We start from the raw sequence: 14,274 nt of genomic DNA on the forward strand, positions 1-14,274 counted from the left end.
ACTGCAGTCACGGGTTACTCCAATGCACATCGTTACGTTAACAAGAGTGGGTTGGTATACGAATCGTCCTTTGTTGCCGTCCCTGACAGGCTTCTCTATGAACACAAAAGCCTGGTCACTTGTACTTCCAGTACTTCTGCATTGGTGTTGCTGTGAATGCAAGTGAAAATGTTATTAAACGTACTTAAGAAATGTTAGAAACAAATCAGTGCTCTTCTAGGTACTCTTCTAGTGACCGAAGTGTTGACTTGTCAACCATCAAACGAATAAAAAATTCACCGTAAAGGAATATATTACCGTGAATTCGAAGACAGAGGGTATACGTATTTTAACCGTCAATATCTAATCCCCTCGAAGTCATTAATAATTCGTGACGAAAAAACAGTAGATTACTACCGTGAAGAAAGTTTGGAAATGTGATCTTAATTATCATGAAGTTGGTGAGCTTTTACTTTGAATTTCTCCAAGAATTATTTTATGTTTTGAAAAAATATATCACACACTCCAAAGACTGTTTCTTTCAAGCACTAAAAAGTTGGTTGAAAAAACGTTTATTAACCCCCTTCTCGGTGTGTGGAAATTTGATGATACACCCTCCCTTGTGTTTTATATTTTACGAGAACGTCTGGCCAAAAGTTCCCAATAGTGTCTGGAAAAGGTTTGTATCACTGATCCATGAATAAACCAAAACTAAGCGCTCAATTTGTGAAATCAGATGCAACCAAGTAGTGCTGATTCCTGCATTTCACATTAGCTGTCAGTGGTGACTTAAAGTCACACCCAATATGCCCCAAACTTTTCAAAGTAACCAGATCAGGCAAATCTTGCCTGATTTGTTTTGAATAACCGAAAAAGTTTAACACTGAACGATGAGCTCACACTGCCCTCTGTGACATTGACAGTAGCTTAACCAAGGCTCGCAGTTTACTGTCACTTTCGCCTAAAAGCCACAGGGCCAATGGGCCTAATACGCGAAGCCCCCCTCTCCTAAATTAAGATGTTTTCAACGTATTATTCCTTATAATAGTCTTTTACTGGAATAACTATAGACTATTGTTAAGAAAAATTCCTTAAGATACCCCTTAAATTAGGAGGGCTCCGTCAGATTTTTTTTTTTTAGAACTTAACGGTAAAGTAGAAAAGAACAGAGTTTTTGTTCATGAGCGTGACTCACCTCAAACACAAGTTTCCAATCTTGATTTTCTTTTGCTGCTTTCAGTGCGTACTGAATTCCGCTGCGTGGGTCAGTAAATTGAATACACCGCCTTCCTTTGAAATTCATTATCTGAAATCCTTAATGAAATAGTATTTAATTGTTGTTAAAAACATCTTTCAAAGCTTCAATTACACCATAATCGTTTGGAGACGGTGGTTGATTATGTTCTCCGAATCGTTTCATCCTTGTGAGATGAACTCAGGACGGGGTACTGTACATTACGTGCGCACTAGAGCGGTTTTCAATTGAGAGGCGGAGTCAGTTGCTTTGGTTTTACTTAACTGCGCTCTCTGATTGGCTGACAATTTCCTTTTAGGATCCCCATAACCCTCGTAAGATCTACTTTTCACGCATAGTCATAAGCTGTACAAAAATATCTCTTTATAGGAGGTGCCGTCCTCAACTTCGAGCACACAAGTTCGTCGGGCTTACTAGTCATGTGCGTGTACTTACCAGTGTAATTGGTGTCTCTTTCCCATTTTAATGTACATCGGCGCTCTCCAGAAGAAGCTGTACAAAGTACTCCAAGGGCATTTCCATTTTCGCAATTCAAACGCTCTTCTCTGAAGACAGAGCTAAGATAATATGAGGTCTGAAGTTTAGGGTTGACCTCCAAACAGGCCGTCAACAAAAACACGACCACAGCCTGAGAATAGAAAAATACCACGGCGCGTGTGAAATTTCAAGTCAATAGGGACCTTAAGATTGAGGTTTGTTTTCGTTTCCCACAAACCGCAAAATTCTAAAAGTCACGTGACTCCGATCCTGCCGTCCCGTTTGAGGTTTAGGTTTCATCGTCAAGGACACTGTTTAGAGGTAAGTGAATTACGGCAGAGTTTTTCGCTGGTTTTAAAACTTCAAAGCGACGGTTAAACGTCAAATTTACTGTTTTTAAAGAGTTATGTCGATGATTTTAGAGATTTGTTTGATTTAGTTACGACAAAAATTAAATTTAAAACAACAACAGCTAGCTCGATACTATCCTCCTTGCAGCAGCCATCTTGTTTTCCTGAAAGTAAGCCATGATGCGTACGTAAAAAGTACCCCTCGATCTTAAGGCTCGGATTATGTACATACAGCGAACTCCGAACTGCCAACTGCTGGTCGAGGTTTGCGTTTTGCGGTTTACAAAGGAAACTCTTAATCTTAAGGTCCCTAATATTCACTTCCAGTTGGACGTGTACTTGTTTAGTGCAGAATCTATTCATTGACAGTTGTAAAGTGAACAAAACCAGACAGCCAAAAATACGCCTGCGTTCGCAGGCAGAGTAGACCATGATTGTATGGACCGCTCGAGCAAATTTCCTGTGACAAGTTTAAGTGACTATCTTTGTTACTCGTGTCCGAATTTTAGCTGACAAATGCATATTTTAGTGACAAACTGGCGCACTAGTTTTATGTGTAAAAGGAAAAAAATGTCATGCGAAATTTTGATACAATTGTTTCCTCTCGGCACTTTGTGCCGTGTTCGGAAAGCTTTTTTTTTTGTTTTCCGAAAAAGTTTCCCATCATGTAACCTTAGCATGAGGCCTTCCTGAGGGGAGGGTGGAGGGGGACAAAATGGGTAGGAAAGACTGACTTCTTTCATTCTAAGAAGTATTAGAGACAAACACTTCTGACGAGCTGTAATGAATGCATTTATAAACAAGAGCTCCTTGGAAAAGATGGCCTGCAATAGCCACTGTTCCGTAATGAGTTTATTGCGTGCCTGCGAGATAGGCAACGTAAAAGGTGCTTATCTCCAGAAATATTTCTTCGTGCATTTTTTTTAATACCCCTGTCAAAACGCTTTTAAAACACATTTTTCAATCAAGGCGGTGAAACCTTATATAGTTATAGTTATAGAGCAATACGGAGACATAGGACAATCTGAGATTTAGCTTGGCCTTGTTTAGCTTTGACCACAACATAGGTAAGCCATAAGCCAAGAAAGAATCAAACTTTTTCTTCCTGTACTGTGCCGGGCAATTGAACAGCTCGTTCAATCCCAGACATGGGGCATTAGCCGACCTAGTTTTACAAAAAATCCGAATGCCCTCGGAGCCGGTTAGTCCTGGTGGAGTGTGCAGTGCTGGAAATGACTGATGCATTAAAACAGACTCTCCCAACTTGAGCCTCTAGAAATATACATAAAACAGTGTGGAGAATATACGTTTCGATAATGGAGCTCAAGAGTTGGCGCACATGTCAGTTTTTTTTTTTTTTTTCCCACGGGTCTTTTCAAACAGCTTGTCAATGATCGTACAGTTAATAAAGGTATTACTTACATTTCCCTGTTTTTAGAATTGGAAGAGGCAGACTTTCTTAGACAGCAATGGATGTGCTCCTTCCGTTGCGTGTAATGGTCACTGCTCGGGTGAACTTATATTGCGACGTCTAAATATTGCGTGCAACGTAAAATCTTGTTATCTCCAAAAACATTTCGTGATATTTTTGTTCTGATAAAGTGGAGGACAATAAGGCTGTAGTTATCTGGCTGAGCCTTGAACCCTTCAGTTTGCATCTGACGCGATTCCAACGCCTCGCGTGATTAAGGTGCGTGTTTCAATCAAGACGGTCGAACCATAGTTCTTTGGTAACTAAAGAAATTGTTTCAGAGGCTGATGAATTCAACACGAGAATGTCTCAGTGCTGGTATCCTTTTTTATGGAATGACAAGTTGCCTTCCAAGCACGGTTTTCTTTTCTTTTCTTTTCTCCTCTTAACTTGTTATATTTTTAAAATCGATATAAAAGCGGAAAAAAAAAATCTCGAAATGAGACCTCACTATTATTCTGCAAACTGGATAGCTGCCACCAAAAAATTCAATAAACTAAAAAGGATTGGATTTTTTATTCAAATAACATCAAATGGTTTTTGCCGAGAATTTTCAAATTAGCAAAGTATAATTTCGAAATGATAGTGAACCTAACCGCGGACTAGAAAAGTTTTCTGAACACTGCAAACATTATAGATGGTCTTCAGTGCAAGAATTTGCAAGAATCGACAAGCATAGCGTTTGAATCTCTCTTGTTACGAGTACGAGCATTGTTCAAATTTGTTTTCCGACTCCACCTACTTAAAGACGAGCAGGTAGCACTTTTGAGAATTACGCATCTTATCAAAGAGGTCTTTTTCCGGTTCAACTTGGCGAGCTTAGTGGAGTTTCTCGCTCGTGATTTATCTAACGGACTCCGCATCCGAGTGAGGTGAAGTTAACAAAAATTACTGCAACTAGCGCAAGTTCACGCCGAGTGAAGCCAGAAAACGTTTCTCGCAACGGAGAAAATTAAATTCAAAGAACCTATCGTCTAAAAAAAGGGCTTCGGAAATATCCCCATGCCCGTGAAAAGCTTCCTTGCAAAACTTAAGGAATCTTCACTTACCGAAAAATTAAGCTGTGCATGCATTTAGTCTACACTCTTGTTTCCCACGTCGACTGGGAAGATCACTACGGTTCTAGTGTTAAATACATCCCTTTTTAACGGATATCAATTTCCGCTCCATGAAGGCCTCGGTTCAGATTACTTCGCAGCTCCTTTAACAAAGGTTACCACCTAGGTTGCTACTGCAAGGTATTTTGGTGGATTAATGGGCTTTTGTTCACAACGCTAACAGCGATTTTCAGTGTTACGTGCGTTGCAGAGAATAGCGACTATCTTTCAACATGCCACCAGTTGACATGCTATGTCAACAGCTAAAGGACCGTTTAAACTAACAAGCTGATAACTTTGCGAGTATTGGCAAGAGAAAAGGTAAATAAACTAAAATCACTGACCAGAGACTTAATGGTTGGAGAGAGGTGTTAACATTACTCGGGTCTCAATTAAAAAGAAAATAAACATTTTTTTTTATGCTTTCGATTGCTCTCCATAGATGATCCATGACTTCCGGTAGAATTCTGCCACTTCTGTTCGCAAGGAGTTGACATTCAAAACAGCCGATTTATCGATCTCGGATTGACTTCTTGATATTTCCGACGTCATTTTCGTGATACGAAAACCTTTCTTCATCACCGAAATTCGATTTCAACTGTACATTACAGCAATCACTACTCAATACGCTGAATTCTTGAGTGGAACTCTTCAGCTACCGAGCACAAATTTTCTCCCAAACTCTTACCTCCGTAGCTGTGAAAGGTCAGACGTAAAGCCAGACGTAGTGCAAGTAGTTAAATTAACCTTCAAAACTGGCAGTTATTGCTGAGATAATCTGTCTTCGTGTCTTATCTAAAATCAACTTCCCGGGAGGTTCTTACCAGTTTGTGATTAACTGGTCGCTGATAATTAAGCGAGGTCAAAAACAAAATAAGAAGATATTCCAGGGTCAGGTTATTGCTAGCCTCCCACGCTGTCGTTTTAGGGTACTCGTATTAAAACTCGTATCAGGGGATTCGTACTAAAATCCCTAGAGACAGTTGTTAATACGGAATTGATAAAGGTCAGTGATTGGTTTCATTTTAATAAATTAAACATTACACACCAAGAAATCAAACTATGTTATCTTCCATCCCCACCAAAAAACAAAAAACAAAAAAAAAAAAAACATTGATTATCAAGTGCAAGTCAATTTATTTGATCCCAACACGACTAGCGTAGCTCACCTGGAACGACATGCAGGATTACGTAAAATATAAGGGGACACTGATCGATACTGAAATTTACTTGGAAATATCATATTGATTATGTTGCCTCTAAAACTAGCAGAATTATTGGTATTATAGCGAGACTGAGACATTTTATCCCTCTGAGTACTTTACTAACTATTTATCGATCTCTGGTTGCCCCGTACTTGTCATACGGAATTATCGCCTGCAGAATCAAATTTGTGTAAAATCTTACTCTTGCAGAAGCGCGCTTTTCGTTTCACGCATTTCTTTCCTAACAAAGATCACACTCTTCCTTCGTTCTTTTCTTGTAATATCTTGCCGATTTAATTTGCTTTACTTCGAGACGGTTTTGATCTTTATGCATGATGTTGCCTATGACGCTGTTCCTTTAAACGTTAAAAATCTCTACCGCCCTTCAAATAAAATTCACTCGAATAACACAAGGTTCTCCTCGGCTGATAATTACCATGTTAAACCATCCAGAACAAACGTAATACGGGATTCTATCAATAGATTAGGACCAAATCTATGGAATTCTCTGTATAATACTACACTTGAGATCCCCCGTAAGCGTTTTAAAAAAGTAACCCACACTATATTTCTGTCTTTTCTGGCTTCAGGATGTTTACATTGATTCGCCTATCATTATTATTCAGAAACTAATACGTCAACATTTCCAAATGCTAATTTTGTTGCTATTTTATTATATCTATACTAAAATTGCACCATCGACACTATTCTTGCATTTGCTCTGTAATATCTACCCTTGTATTGTATAAGCGATCTATACCTTTCTTACTTTTCTCAGCATGTTTATGTTAATATCTTCATGGCTACCTTCGGCATTTTATTTTATTTTATTTTGTGCAAATTTGACAAGCTGTTATGACAACCTTCTCTCCAGTGCTGTCGCTTTCCGCCTCGACTAGCCAATTCTATTTGCGGGAAGCGACCATTTGCACTTTTTTTTTTTTGTCAAGTGAAGTTAAAGTATTACCTCCTTCTCTGGGGAGGAGGTAATGCAAGTCCGCTAAAAACGACTGTGTGAGAGGCAGGGATATTGCATACTTCGACGCGTGTTAGTGGTCCAATCCGGGCTTAAGCTATCCAATGAAAATGTTATCCAAGTGTTTATTTTCCTTTGGAATGTGGATGCCGTAGACTCCCTTCATTTGCAAATCGATAACTGCCACGCAACAAATAAACTAAGGACACTCCTCAACTTACGCTTATCTTAACTTATTAAATGTTTAAGGTGTTATTCATGAATAAAACCTAGGAGATACTCTAGAAATGGTCTAAATTTTCCTCTTTGAGATATAACAAAAGCTCCGTTATGTCTTGAGGCAAATGCATGTTAAGCCTTAAGAATCACCAAAGATATAATTGTTGGAGATAAATCCTATTCGACTATACACCTCTCATGCTCTAAGTATTGTGCTAACTGTAAACACCTCCTAAATATCGAAATAATTTCCTCTTAAGCAACTGTGAGAGAAATGCATGTTAAGCCTTGAGAATTACCACAGATGTATTTGTAGGAGATAAATCCCATTCGTATATAGACCTCTTATGCTCTAATTTTTGTGAAACAGAAAAGAAAACACCTCATAGTTAAAAAGCTCAACAGGTTTTTTTACGAAGACATCCTAGCTTAAGACATGCATTAATTTTTCTTTTTTTTTTTAGGAGGTGAAAGCTGGCACTTTCAAAACCATAATAGGTTCTACAACATACCAAAAAAAAATCGAAAATTCCCGATATTACCGACGCAATTTGTAAGCATTGATTCCTAAAAGTCTATGTCCAGCTTTCCTTACTGCAGAGATGAGTTTTAAATCCATTTAGTTCGTCCACTTGTCCTTAGGAACCTCAACTGAATAGGTCACTTCGGCTCTAATGTTAACTAGGCACGTACATAAAATGTTTTATAAAGGTCTCCGAGTTGGTATGTTAAAAATGATTCCGGCAGATTGTCTACACTTACGTATCACAAATTATTGTCACGGGTACCGTCTTCTTTTAAATACACCTAAAAACCAGTAAGGTAAAAATCATGACTCGTGCTCACTCAGAAGGTATATATTTCGATGTAAATGACAGCTTACGGACGCCTTTTCGGTGTTTAAGGCATCAAAAGCTAATTTAAAAAGATAAGTTTTCAGCGAGGATTTGATTAAAATGCTGCAGTGATCTAGATTTCCGTACTCAAGAGGTAAAGCATTCAACAGTGCGGGAGCCGTGGCGGCATAAGACCCATCACCAAATGATCGCAACATTTTCCCACGAGGGAAGTCTAGTAGAATTCCATCACAGTTTGAGCGTAAGTGATAGGCACATTGTTTCCTTATTGATATGTAAACACTTGAGTTTTGTATATGCACTTAACTGAACTGATCTTGTAGGCGATCTAACAGTATGCATAACTGAGCATGACTCACTTGATACGCCTCGTTGGCTGGCGCAGAGGACTTCAAAACGGGAAATAAAAATGACGAGGATATACTGCATAGCATGAAATGTTTTGCAGAACCTGTATTTTGCTCTTGCCATTTTTGCAATTTTGCCTTCGACCCTAATAAAAATAAACATATCCCAAGGAATGCTGATACCTCTCTCAAGACAATGTTTCCACTGGTACATTGCGAAGAAAGAAAACTTTCCATTGCAAAAAGTGAGGACAGGCTATAAAAATTTCCATATAAAAGCCTGTAGCTAGATTCACCAACACGTATCCTAAGTATTGTTTGAATAAGTGAACGACCATCGCAGTTATGTGCGTAAATTATGCAGTTGTTGCTCTCTTTCCCAAGGACAAAATGTCAATTTCCAGTAAATGGAAGCGAAATTTGAAAACAAGTCAATTAATGAATCAAATTTATAGAAGGAATATCCCGGCGCAACTTAAGCAAAAACAAATCCTTCGTTAGTTATCGGTTTTGCCAATGATCGCGATGAACAATTTGATCAAAATAAAATCTTCATGGATGATATTTATAAATTATTACAAAACAATCCCCAATTGGCTAAGCTTTGCAAATCGATCGATAACTACCACACGACAAGTAAGCTTGGGAGACTCTTCAGTTCGGCTTGTCATAAGGTATGGTTCAATGATCAGAAGTTAGGATATACCCTAGGAAGGTTCTAAATTTTCTTCTTTCTGTTATATCTTGACAGAAATGCATGTTAAACCTTGACAATCACCAAAGATATAATTTTAGGAGATAAATCCCATTCGTATATAGACCTCTCATGCTCTAATTATTGTGCTAACTGTAAGCACCTCCTAAATTTTTAAGAAAGCTCTTAGCAAGCTTTTTACGAAGACTTCCTAGTCTAAGACGTGCCCGCTTTAATTTGTGAAAGTAAATATTTTTTTCACCTTGCAAAACCTTAATAGGTCCTGCGAAACACCAAAAAAATCATAACTCCCAATATAACCAACCTAAATTGTAAGCTTTGATTCTTTAAAATCTATCAGTTAAGCTGTCTAGCCGTTTACTTACTGCAGAGATGTGTTTTAAATCCATTTAGTTCGTCCACTTGTCCTCAGGATCCTAGATCAACTGAATAGATCAATTCGGCTCTAATGTTAAATAGGCACATACTTGAAACGTAAGTTTATAAAGGTCGGTTGGCATTAGATTTCCTATTCAAAGAGTTATTGTTACTGAGAGGACTCCACCTTCTTCAACATGTCTAAATTCCGTTTTTAGAAAAGAAATGTCCCCACTGAAAGTATATTTGTGCAAATGTAGCTTGTTGACTGATTCCTTCCGTTTTAGGAAAAACCAGGATTGTGAAGGATTATTAAGAACGTGATCCACAGAACAGTTCTTGGCTCACTGTCCAGGATAACAAACAACTATTTTTGTTTAACGCTTATCCGGTATTTTATTAATTTGTTTGTTCGTTAGTATATTTTGAATCTTAACTTTCAACGGAAATAACAGCTGATAAAAGCCTTCAGGAAACAATATATCTACAGCAACTACTAAATCTGTATCTCTATTTTTGACCTTACATGCTATTTTTTTTCTCAAATGTTTATAGGTCGTTTCCCGTCTAATAGTTTCAACCGTAATTTCATAAACCGTCTCACAGTCTTCAAACATTATATGTAGCAACTGTGTACTGAGGAAGCCTTATTCTATAAACCCTAAGGCTTCCTCACCACTTTCTCTGTAATATATATCTTTTTGACACTTATTTTGCTTTTTCTGTCTCGGTAAATAAACAAACTTGAACTTGAACTTGAACATTTCTCGCAGACAAACGGAAAAAATACGTCTCTTCTCTCTTTCGAAAAGCGATCAAAATATCTTGGTTTGTTGTTGGTTCTCGTCTTTGCCCCGAGAGGTTTTTCTCCAGTACTTTGGTTTTCCCCTCCCCTCAAAAAGCAGCATTTCTTAATTCCAATTCGATCTGGAAAGTGCCCCTAATTAGCGCTCTGCGCTAAATACATGCATTGACACTTTAATAAAGTGATTGATTTATTTTATTTTCTCTGTACACTCCCTTAAAAACTAAACCCAGGGTCACTGCATGACTGATACGAAGAGCAAAACCATACCCGGTTACACACCAAAATGTTCGATGGAAGCATCTACAATACTGGTTAGGTCAGTTGGAGCAAGGAGTAGAATCAACCTGAAAAAGTTCAACACACATATGAATGCGAATCCATGAATTGAACCCAGGTCATATTGGTGGGAGAAGAGTGCTGACTCACCACTGCGTCATCTCTGGTCTCCTCATCGAGCGAATTCTCCCAAGCTCGACTCATAAAGATTGTGTAATACAGTATTTCCCGTTTTTCCTCTCACATTGATATTTACAAGCGTTATATTAAAGCTAGTAAAATTAGTATTCAACACAAGACATTCTTTTATTAGCTTTTTGTAGCAGTCTTCCAGTAATTCGCTTTCTCTGCTCAAATTGACTTGGGTGCATACTACCAGTGGACCAATTCTGGCTATTTTTGTCCGGGTTCAGTTAGAATAGAATACACAGAATATCAGTTACCAAAAGAATACAATTCCAGGTTTTCCCATTAAAACGAAAAGCTTCCCAAACCGTGAATACAATTCCCCTTATATTGAGCGAACTGTATTCCGTTCATTCCGCTGTCGGTTTTCAGCATACTACTCTATTCATTTCGAAAACCAGAATAGGTCATCGTGCATTTCGTGTATTCGGCCTATTCCGGATTCACGAGTCTCGAAGAATGCGCCCTTATGCCGCCGATACCAGGCATAAACCGGAAACAAAAACCCATTAACCTAGAGCAACACCTGTGAAAAATTCCGCTTGGACTAATTTTGTTCTTAGATTTCCTCAAATAACAGCCGTCGATTCGCCATCTAGTTTTCTGAAGTGTCATTAAAAGGCTAAACTAGTGCTTAAGCAGGGATCAGGGATTCGTTTTACAAGTGATAGTTGGATGTTTGCCTTTTTTATATATGCACAAAACATTAACCATATAACACGGATTTACGTGAAGGAAACAAGTTACATGCTTCAGCAAGGAGTAAATAGTACGTAAAGCACATGCGTAACAATTATTTGTAACATTTACATGTGCGTGATGAGATAATTTCGCGAGAGAACTAATATGGGAAGTCTGCATCAGAGGATATCCCACAGGTCTTAATCGATACCATGACTGCGATGTTGGCTCAAGTTCAACTTCACAGCATGCAGGTGTTTTTTTCCGGAACAACCATCAATTACTTCAAAGGATGACAAACTTGAAGCTGACTTTTCTGGGTAAAAGCATCACGCCTGTTACATCAGTGAAGAACTTGGGAGACATCATAGATTCCCACTTGACATCTAATGACTGGCATATTTATTAAATTAGTCTCTTCGTGTATGGCTCTGAACATGTTTTATAAATCGTGTTAAGCACATTTTTGATAATGAAACACGAACATTACTTCAGTTTACGCCCTTGTAATCAGTAATATTGTGTATTGCTCAACCATGCGGTCTAACACATCTCAGTGCTACATGCAAACATGTTCAAATGGTCAGGCTGTTCAAAACTCTACTTGTAACTGATAATAACGAACGTAAGGCACTCCAGCCTTACACCAGCTTCAGTGGCTGCCAGTCAAATATCTACTATTCTATAAAATCTGGTCAATTTATAAAATTGCTGTCAATCGGAATTTTAAAAACTTTTTATAGCTCCAAAATTTATTCATAGAAAAATTTTATTTTGTTAATTTGTTAGATATTCATTGCTAGTGTATTTGAATATGAAACCCTAATCATAAGTTTACAGACTTAACAGAAAAGCTGTAAAAGGGGTATGATTTGTCGATTTACAGCGAACATCCGATTTACCGATTGTTCTATAGTTTCTGTGTGCTGCTATAAAAAAAAGGAGAAGAAGAAGAAAGAAAGGATGCACGCCCGGCTGTATAGGGAGTTTGGAGCAACCATATTCCATTGTGTAATGTCGCCTTTGTCGATTCAAGTTTATGTAACAAACCGAAAAGGCGTCTGTTCTGTGATTGTACAGTCCTGATTTATCAAGAAAGTAAATACTGTACCACCTCATGGTGTTGTCACAAACACTCTTTTCTTTTTATACTGATACATTGTTTTTCCGGCCAAGACTGATATTCTTATTTTTCTAAAGATGCTAGGCTAAAAATATTCTTATGACTATTCTTAGATTAAAGAGCGTATGACATTTTCTTTTTAGAATGTATTGGTGTATCGATTACAAGTGTTTGGTGTCCAGATCTGTATCGAACTATCATTAGCCTCGAATTTTGGTTAGTGCAGGTTTTTATCGTTTTATTGGTTAGTTTTGCCGTTTAGAGAAAGGAAGATTTTTATAGTTTAGTTCAAACAAGTAATTGTAAATTGTATTGACAAATTTTCAACACACAAAAATATATTCTTTTTAAAATCTCAGCCTAGGTTTATTCTTAAAATATTCTTAAATATTCTCATTGACGTATTTTTATACATGTATTCAAACTTAATTGCATGCTATAATTTTGAAATTCATTCCATGTCTTTAGCGAGGAAATGCGAACAACAATCTTCTTATATGCAGGCTTAAATTATTCTGATGGGAGGAAAACTCAGTAAGAGTTGTCGTGTCCTCCTTACGAAAGAGCGATACTACTCAAGGGAATTTTGTCCAAACAACTCGGTGGATTTTTGTAACAGTACGATTTTAAAACGGTTGTAAAATCCTCTTTAAACAAGGTGTACAACAGAGGATTGATAAGAGAGGTGCCAAGCCTCATAAAGAGAAAAATCGTATTAACAATCCGGGTAAAACTTGGATCTCAACATTCTCGTCATAAAAAAATTCCACATAGAAAGTATGAAAACTAACCTAAGATAAAGGCAAGAATCATTGAGCCAAAAATGATCATCGCTCGCTGTTGCCCGGGTTTTTGCCTCACACGCCTCTCTGTAATATGAGAGAGCTGTCGACGAATTTTCTTTAGTTGTTATCGGAGGACAAGGAAAATGCAAACGTAGACGATTGCAAAGAGGATAACAGGAAGCACCACGAGGAATACGAAACAACAGTAGCTGTAAATAGCGTCCATACGTCGCTCGTGTTTCAGCGTTTGGGTGGAGTCTAAGCTGATCCAAAACAGCTCAATAAATGACAAACTCAGTGCAAAAATCCAGATGAGGATCATTGAAGCCACTGTTGTTTGCTTGGAAATGATCTTGCGGTACTGCATCGGGTGGATTATCATCACATAACGCTCAAAAGTGACAATCGCCAGATGCAGTATTGTGGAGAAGGCGAAAAACCGAGATGCAAGATCCATGGCATACATACATACATGCAATGCAAGCAGCAATGTTGTCTGCAAATAGCATGAGATTGCAGGCAAATATCAAAGGAATTGCAATCAATCGTTATAGTAGATCAGACAAGGCCAGATATGCTAGATATAAGTTAGTAGTTGTTCGCAATCACTTGTTGCTGTAAACCAAAACAATGACCAGTGAACTGGCCGTAATGATGAGACAGGCAAAGACGCCCAAAAACACAAGAGGGAGATGGATGTCACTCGAAAATGGAATATGTTTGTTTGTGGTATTGGATTCATTTCCCGACAGGTGGATTGTTTTGTTATCATCATAATAATTTGGAAAGCTACCGTTGAATAATGTGTTGTTCATGATTGACTTCTATGCATTCGTCGTTTTGGATATGATAGCGTCCGTTTTATAACTAGCCCCTATGCTCCTTGATAAATTAATCGTCTTGAGGCTAGGGCTTTTTTCCTGTGCCCGTAGAGACCTTTGTTTACGTTAAACCAATGTTTCTGAGTCGTGTAACAAAGGTTGGTACTTTGTTAAAACGAGCCGTATTGCAGTTTCGAATTAGGCTTGTTATCTTCGTTTACACTAAAGGAAAATCATATCTCTGCACGTTTCCAGGGACCAGTGATAAACCTGTTAAATAGCCAAAAAA

At 38.0% G+C, this 14,274-nt stretch overlaps 1 protein-coding gene across 3 annotated transcripts in view; it reads right to left on the reverse strand.

The window, feature by feature from the left end:
- Window positions 1-9,392, reverse strand: part of LOC146490088 (uncharacterized) — a 53,218-nt gene extending 43,826 nt beyond the window's left edge. The window contains exons 1-2 of one of the 3 annotated variants that reach the window (XM_085124218.1): window positions 9,314-9,392; window positions 1,670-1,862 (exon numbers count right to left, since the gene is read on the reverse strand). In XM_085124218.1, the coding sequence (XP_084980344.1) occupies window positions 1,670-1,862; window positions 9,314-9,337 (217 nt within the window). In that variant the 5' untranslated portion in view covers window positions 9,338-9,392. Of the gene's footprint in view, window positions 1-1,669; window positions 1,863-4,581; window positions 4,636-7,624; window positions 7,718-9,313 lie in introns of those variants that run through there. The other 2 variants (XM_085123587.1, XM_085124900.1) reach the window with 2 other exon arrangements.
- Window positions 9,393-14,274: the final 4,882 nt, after the last annotated feature.

Source organism: Pavona decussata, unplaced genomic scaffold, assembly GCF_977016875.1.
Source record: "Pavona decussata unplaced genomic scaffold, jaPavDecu1.1 SCAFFOLD_1, whole genome shotgun sequence".
Classification (NCBI taxonomy): domain Eukaryota; kingdom Metazoa; phylum Cnidaria; class Anthozoa; order Scleractinia; family Agariciidae; genus Pavona; species Pavona decussata.